This window comes from Triticum urartu, chromosome 7 (assembly GCF_003073215.2).
Source record: "Triticum urartu cultivar G1812 chromosome 7, Tu2.1, whole genome shotgun sequence".
In the NCBI taxonomy this organism is placed as follows: Eukaryota; Viridiplantae; Streptophyta; class Magnoliopsida; order Poales; family Poaceae; genus Triticum; species Triticum urartu.
In genome coordinates this window covers 505035243-505043050 of record NC_053028.1, presented here as the reverse complement: position 1 = coordinate 505043050, position 7808 = coordinate 505035243, and the positions used below count along the sequence as shown (strand labels likewise).

The window sequence follows — 7808 nt, the reverse complement described above, 5'->3', positions numbered from 1 at the left end:
CAAGCTTTGGCGTCCTCCCCGTCGGCCTGCCGCCTGCCTGCGTCCCCCCTTCCTAACCGCAACCAACCCAACTCTACTCACTCCAGTCTAGAAAGGAAAGGAAAGACGCAACACAGGTCACGTCGCGAGCGAAGCAAGGCACAGAATCGCGACGCCGACGCCGACCAGACCCTCACCCTCCGCTGACGCGCCGGACCCACGCGTGAGAAACGTGGCCCGCGGACACCCGGGACCCACGGCGCACGCCTCCTAGTTAAGCGGCCTGCCGGTCCCTGCACCCAAATCGTCGCACCCGTTTCGCACTTACCACCCTCTGCTTTCCTCCCAATCACACAGCCGCGCCTCTCTCTTCTCCGTCTCACTCTTGTCCCCCACGCCCCCGCTTCTGGGAAGCGGCCTTCTGAACCTTCTCTCCGGCTAGGGTTCCGGCTCCGACGGCGGCGAGGATGTGTGCCGCGCGGCCGCGGAGGTGAGGCGGCGGACGTGGTGGGATAAGGATTGGTGTTGGTATTGGGATTGGAGGAAGGGGGTGGCGGTGGTCGGGATGGACCCGGACTTCTCCCGGGCGAGCGGCGGCCCGAGCTTCGAGTTCGCCTTCAACTCGGTCAACTTCTCCGACCGGGTCCTGCGGATCGAGATCGTCGCCGGGGACGACGCGCCGGGGGCCAAGGGCGCCGCGGGCGAGGGGTGCTCGTCCATCGCCGACTGGGCGCGCCACCGCAAGCGCCGCAGGGAGGACCTCCGCCGCGACAAAGGTGGGGAAGGTTGGCCTACGTCTCGTCATCATTTCGGTACGGTCCGATTTGGGCGTGGGTGGGTTTGAATTTGCATTCGTACTGATTTGACAGCGGGTGGGTGGGGAGTTGCGAAATGGAGGTAGTACTACTTGCTTTTCCCGCTGATTTGTTTTGATTGCCTGTTGAGGATTTAGGTATCAAAAGGCTTACGTTTGGTATAACCGTATAAGGTGGGAGAAAGATGACGAGGCAGCTTTTCCTTTTGATCGAAGTGAAGTTATGATTTCCCAGCTCTTTGCCTTCCTCAGTTGTTGCCGCACGGAAATTTAGCCACAGTATATGATCTTCTCAGCAACGTGGTGTTCAGGACATGACCTTGGTGGGCGGAGTTTAAGAGATGACTCTATTTGCAGGATCTTATTCAACTCTTAATTCCGCAGAAGAAGAAAACTCTGTGACATTGCTCCTAGTATGATCCTGAATTTACAAAGAGCATTGTGCACCATAACTGAACCAGCCTCAAGCCCAGTAGATGCAATAAGTTGTATATAAACTATGGACAAAAGTTAGTTTGGTTATTGCCTGATGAATAGCACGGCCAGATGTTGTCCAATGTCTCATTTAGCTGAGCATGCATTCGTTGTAATGGGCTAACAGGGGTTTTACGTGTTACATAATGCTTCTAAGTTTCTATATTTGAGTAAAGTAAGCATGAAAGAGGGTATATTAAGGGGAGGATGGAACAGTAATGAAGTTAGAAGTTCTTACTCTTAACTAGTTACTCCCTCTGTCTGTGTTTATTAGGCCACCGGGGCGAAGTGCTGGGACCAAGGCACCACGCGTGTAGTTGCTCAGTTTTGAATTGGCCCTGTTAGAACACATGGGTTAGCGGCATTAATTAGCGAAACCATTTCGCCTACCTCGCACATGTAGCGGCTGGAGATTTATCTCCCTAAATCAGTGGACGGAACGAGCAACGGAACCTGCGAAATCTGTACTTAATTAAGACCGGACGTGGCTCGCTGGTTCTCTGGCCTAATAAACGTGGACATAGGAAGTATATGGCATTCTATTAGTGTCCCATGAAAAGTTCCGTGTACCCAATATATTTTGCTTGCATCCAACTTCGCTCTGAATGTGCAGTCTAGGCATTCATCATTAATGCTTGTTCATGGGCCTCAATTGTTATTAGGATTTATGCTTTATTGCTTGGATCTTTTTCTGTCATTGTCGTATGAAACTATTGTAGTCTTGCTTTGCTTTATCAGAATATGTTTCTGTCATGACGATCTGATGCTAATGCACTTCTACTATTCACATTTTCTTAATCATGTTCTTATTCTAGAGTGCAATACCTTCCATTTTTAATGACTTCCAGCTATCATTTCATGCCCCCAGAATGTGGAAAGTATATGTCAGAACCAGCAAACATCAAAATTGAAGCAGATGAACGTGATACCTATGAGGAAACCAACGAGGAGCCTGTAGCTATGATAGAAGAATCTCCACCTGATATTGGACAAGATGGTTAGTACAATTGAATATGTTTTAATTACTCCGTAATACTCCCACCGTATCAAAATATAAGAGATTTTTTCGGCTAGTTTAGCCTACAAAAACGTCTTATATTTTGGTACAGAGGTAGTATATGGCAGTCAGGTTCAGCAAATTTAACACATAAATACAGAATTCCGTGCACCTATGCCAGATAATTAAAATTATTTCTTGGAGAACTGTTATGCGTAGCAATCATTGGTACTGATCATATGTGATTTTAGAGTTGGTTGATGGCACAATGTATCAGAGCGAGTAATTCATTCCTTTGTATTGAAACTGTGGAGACATGCTGGTACCGGTGAAGCCTTTCTGCCACCCATTGCATTGATAATATTAGACATGTGGTAATCATTTTAAATGCCTCACTTTACTATTGATTGGTTGAGATTTATATGAGCTTGATTACTTGATTCTTTCTGCCCCACCTAATTGTGGAACAATTGGGTTATGTTGGATAGATTATACTTCTGTTGGATATAATTCTGACATAACTGTAAGTAAACTTTTGTACAATTGTTGTACTTGTGGACAAATGTACTTTTAACTTTTGAAGCTACCAGATCTCTGAAGTTTGTGCACCATGTTGTTAATGATAAGTCATATGATTCAATACACTGTCACTATGCTCCCCATTTGGTTGTGCTCCAAAGCATCATATCCTTGTCTATATAAAAGATGTGAATCATGTGCACCATTTGTTCCTTTATACTACATGCCTATGTGGCCGTTTGTTCTCTGCTTCATTGGACCTTGTTGTTTGTATCAGGTGAGGATGGAGAAAGCAGTGACTCATCCTGGAATATGGAGTGCAATCAGGTTTTGAGAGTGAAGTCTATATATATCAGCTCTGCGATTCTAGCTGCAAAAAGTCCCTTCTTTTACAAGGTAGATTTAATTTATGTGTAAAATGAGTTCATTGTGCAGTGTAGTTATTTACTGTTATCTAGCTAACAGTGTCATAACTTTCATCTTGTTAGCTTTTCTCAAATGGCATGAAAGAATCCGACCAGAGGCATGCAACTCTTAGAATAACTGCTTCAGGTAATTCGGGAGCTCCTTTAGGACATTTTCTGTCCTAGCTGCTGTACAGTTTTGCTTAATGTTTTGAATGATCGATTTTGTAGTACTGACATGATCATTGTCAATGAGGTTATCCATGATTAATTTTTCAGTTCAGCTAGCAAGTTACTCCCTCTGTCCCATAATATAAGAGTAGTTTTTGACACTACACAAGTGTCAAAAACGCTCTTATATTATGGGACGGAGGGAGTAATTGTCTATACCCCACCATTTTGCAAATATATTTTTCTTTTGCTTTCGAGCTAACAGTTACCTTGTGTCTGATTGTTGTATTTCTACTTGGAACAGAGGAAAGTGCCCTTATGGAGCTTTTAAGTTTTATTTACAGTGGAAAGTTGACGACCAATCAGCCAACCCTTCTGCTTGATATCTTGATGATGTCTGACAAATTTGAAGTTGTTTCTTGCATGAGACACTGCAGTCAACTACTAAGAAGCTTACCTATGACCACAGAATCTGCACTTCTCTATCTAGATCTGCCTTCCAGCATTTCAATGGCTGCAGCAGTTCAGCCACTGACTGATGCTGCCAAGGAATTCCTCGCCAACAAATACAAGGATTTGACTAAGTGGGTGGTCTCTTTATTTAGAGAGCCAACTAAATTGTCGAAATAACATTGTTGAACTAAAGGAATGCTTCCTCTTTTCAGGTTTCAGGATGAAGTGATGAACATCCCCCTTGCTGGGATTGAAGCCATCTTATGTAGTAATGACCTTCAGGTGGCATCAGAGGACGCAGTCTATGACTTCGTGATCAAATGGGCTCGTGCTCAATACTCAAGAACGGAAGAAAGACGTGAAGTCTTGGGGACTCGTTTGCTGCCACTTGTTAGGTTTTCTCATATGACCTGCAGGAAGTTGCGGAAGGTCCTTGCATGCAGTGATTTGGATAATGAGCAAGCAACTAAAAGTGTCACTGATGCACTCCTGTACAAAGCTGATGCACCACATCGACAGCGCGCCCTTGCTACAGATGTGTTGACCTCTAGGAAATATACTGAACGAGCTTACAAATATCGCCCACTTAAGGTGGTGGAATTTGACCGACCGTATCCTCAATGCATAGCATACTTGGATCTGAAGCGCGAGGAGTGTGGCCGACTATTCCCATCTGGGCGGATTTACTCGCAAGCATTCCATCTTGCTGGACAGGGATTCTTCCTCTCAGCACATTGCAACATGGATCAGCAAAGCGCTTTCCACTGCTTTGGTCTCTTCTTGGGGATGCAAGAGAAAGGCTCAACGAGTGTTACCGTGGACTACGAGTTTGCTGCAAGGACAAGGCCATCGGGTGAGTTTGTCAGTAAGTACAAGGGCTGCTACACCTTCACTGGTGGAAAGGCGGTTGGCTACCGCAATCTCTTCGCAATTCCCTGGCCGTCGTTTATGGCTGATGATAGCCTCTTCTTCATCAATGGGGTACTACATCTGAGAGCAGAATTGACCATAAAGCAACTCTAGTTGGTGCTTGGCGCACTACTAACCTCATCTGTCCTTGCTCACACCTCAGTTCGTGCAACGATGGGCCTCAGTGTGGAAAATCTTGTGTCATTCGAACATGTTATTACTCTGTGCCAAAATAGACACTTCTGAAATGAGAAGCCAAATCCTTTGTTTTACATAAAAAGAGGACTGTCATGTTATGCATTTAGTTTTGAACTTTGGAAACTGAAGATTTGACACCGAGAATCAAAGTTACATTCTGAACATGTTCAGATGAGTTGAATTTGCAGTCTGTTAGATTTCCTACACGCGCTGGTAGGGCCGTTTAGACAATAGATGTCACAAAGACCATGTGCTAAATTGCTGCTGGTGGGGAGGCTTGGTTCTTGCTAGTAGATATGCTAGGGATGCTAGGGTTTTAGTCCAAGGAGGGCGACGCTCGGACAGATGACGGTGTTTCTTCTTTTAAGTCGAATCTTTCAGGCTCTGATCCTTTTTAATTTCGTTGGAACGGATTAAATGAAGTTTTGCTGTAAATTCTTGCCAGCTCCTTAGACGGTGAGTTTAGGTTTTCTCATCGTGCATATGCTAGACAGTGAGGTTAGGCTTTCACATTGTGCATATGTGATGACGAGGTTTGATATTAGATTCTTTTGATGGATTCAAGGGTTCAACGATGATGTTTATCGCTTCAAGGCATTGGTTCTTAGGGACATGTGAACGAAAACTTTTCGGCCCTCATCAACAAGGTTAGTCCAGCTTTGATAGAGTGGTGACAACGTGTACAAAGACTTTTTGGCTGTCATTAATAAGGTCAGGCCAACTCACTATGAGAGCACCGACAAACAATGCGTCAGTGGCTTGTTTTGACGGCATCAATGAACATTTGATGGTCCAGAGATCTCGATGTAATTATTATTATATTTGGGGTGCTTAAAAAGAAAAGCATACTAGCCATGAATTGAAAACCCAAATCTTATATTGTGTGCGTTCATTGACAAGCCATGTGACGGATTGTCCAGTTATTTTATTTTAACTCCCATCTCTTATCAATTACCATGCGAAGTGGTGGACTTCATGCTATCTTTTATAAAAGATTTTGATCCATGCTAGAGGACGACCTAATTAAGGAGGTTTTGCAAGCAATCAATACAATGCATGCACTATTCCAGCTGGTTGAAATGACACTGTGATCGTGATGATTTTAAAGGTTAATACACCGAAAAAAGTAACTCAATTTAGGCCGACCAGCTTATGTAATGTTGTATATAAAATAATTACAAAAATGGTGGCTTATCGGTTGAAGGTCTTCCTGCCAGATATTATTAGCCCAACTCAAAGTGCTTTCGTACCCGGCAGACTGCTAACATATAATATTTTAGTAGCTTATGAATGTTTTCACACACTCAAGAATAAAAGAGAAGGTAGAGAGGGTTTATGCGCTATAAAACTTGATATGCACAAAGCTTATGACAGAGTTGAATGGCCTTCTTTGAAAGAAATTATGTTGCGATTGGGTTTCCGTCAAGATTGGGTAAATTTTATTATGCAATGCGTCTCAACGGTCGAGTACAGAGTAAGGATTAATGCGGAGAAAAGTGAGAGCTTCAAGCCTACAAAGGGTTTGAGACATGGAGACCTGTTGTCACCATACCTCTTCTTGTTGTGCACTAAGAGTTTGAACGCTTTCTTACACATGCGGAGGAAAATGGAAAAATTTCAGGAGTAAGAGTCTGTAGAGACGCTCCACCTATCACAAACCTTCTCTTTGTGGATGATTCATTGATTCTTATGAAAGCCAACCAACACAGTGCGGAAGCTCTGAAAGCAGTGCTAGAACTATATTGTGAGGCTTCGGGACAATTGGTAAGTGTTGAAAAATCCAACATTTTCTTCAGCCCTAACACAAAGGTGGAATTAAGAGAACAATTGTGTATAAAGCTGAATATATTGATGGAGGCTCTTAGTGATAAGTATTTGGGTTTGCCAGCAAATGTGGGAATTGATAAAACAGACTATTTCCAATTTTTGATTGAACGTATTGTTAAGAAAATTAGTGTCTGGAAGGAAAATTTACTATCTGCTGGGGAAAGGAGATCTTGCTCAAGGCTCTGATCCAAGCCATACCCACCTATGCAATGTCGGTCTTTAAAATACCTAAAAAATTGTAAAGGAATCATTGACGCGATAGCGCGTTTCTGGTGGGGAGACGAGGAGAATCAAAAGAGAATGCATTGGATGTCCTTGTGAAAAATGTGCGTACCCAAAAATTAAGAAGGAATGGTATTCCGTGATATTCACTCTTTCAACCTGGCCTTGCTCGCTAAACAGACATGGCGTCTTCTAGATAATCCTGGTTCCTTGTGTGCCTCTATCCTAAGGGCTAAGTACTACCCCGATGGTGATTTATTGAATTCCAAGCTAAGGAAAGGATCTTCTTTTACCTGGCAAAGCATTATGGCAGGCACAAACTCCGTGAAACATGGTTATATTTGGCGAGTGGGGAATGGACAAAATATCAATATTTGGGAATACGCTTGGATCCCAAGTTGTGCCATTAGGAAAGTTGTAACGCCTAAGGCGAGACAACTGTTAACTATGGTAGGTGACCTCATTGATCTTGTTTCCAATAATTGGGATGAAGATATGATTAGACAAACAATGTGGCCCATCGATATACAACGGATTCTTTCAATTCCACTCTCGCAACATGATATGACAGATTTCATTGCTTGGAGTTATACGAAAAATGGTACACCACGGTAGTTCTGCTGAAAACAGTGTCAGTCCGGGTTAGTTCCAATCATATCATACCGATGAGGACATTAATACCATTGTTACACCCACAGCCCCTGCTGCTATACATACTGGACCAATTACTAGAGCTCGCGCACGCCAATTGAATTATCAGGTACTTTCGTTTCTTGGTAACGATTCTAATGTTCATGAGAATATGATGCTGCCTAAATTGGATACATTTGTTTTGCTTACA

The 7808-nt window shown here is 43.5% G+C and overlaps 1 protein-coding gene across 3 annotated transcripts; it reads left to right on the top strand.

Moving 5' to 3' along the window:
* Positions 1–281: 281 nt before the first annotated feature.
* On the top strand, positions 282–5082 carry LOC125518704 (BTB/POZ domain-containing protein POB1-like). 3 transcript variants are annotated; one of them, XM_048683531.1, is made up of 6 exons: positions 282–764; positions 2136–2264; positions 3061–3179; positions 3272–3335; positions 3663–3942; positions 4024–5082. In XM_048683531.1, exons 1-6 carry the CDS (start codon positions 545–547, stop codon positions 4832–4834), a joined length of 1623 nt encoding a protein of 540 aa, XP_048539488.1. In that variant the 5' UTR covers positions 282–544; the 3' UTR covers positions 4835–5082. The 3 variants fall into 3 exon arrangements, with proteins under 3 accessions (XP_048539488.1, XP_048539487.1, XP_048539489.1); XM_048683530.1 differs by having other exon boundaries at positions 282–791; XM_048683532.1 differs by having other exon boundaries at positions 283–755.
* Positions 5083–7808: the final 2726 nt, after the last annotated feature.

Bases quoted from the DNA above. Each gene is read 5' to 3' on its own strand.
- LOC125518704 (XM_048683530.1), top strand. From the start codon at position 545: ATGGACCCGGACTTCTCCCGGGCGAGCGGCGGCCCGAGCTTCGAGTTC. The intron at 2,265-3,060 runs GTTAGTACAATT...TGTTTGTATCAG, and splicing joins ACCTGATATTGGACAAGATG to GTGAGGATGGAGAAAGCAGT. The intron at 3,180-3,271 runs GTAGATTTAATT...TCATCTTGTTAG, and splicing joins AAAGTCCCTTCTTTTACAAG to CTTTTCTCAAATGGCATGAA.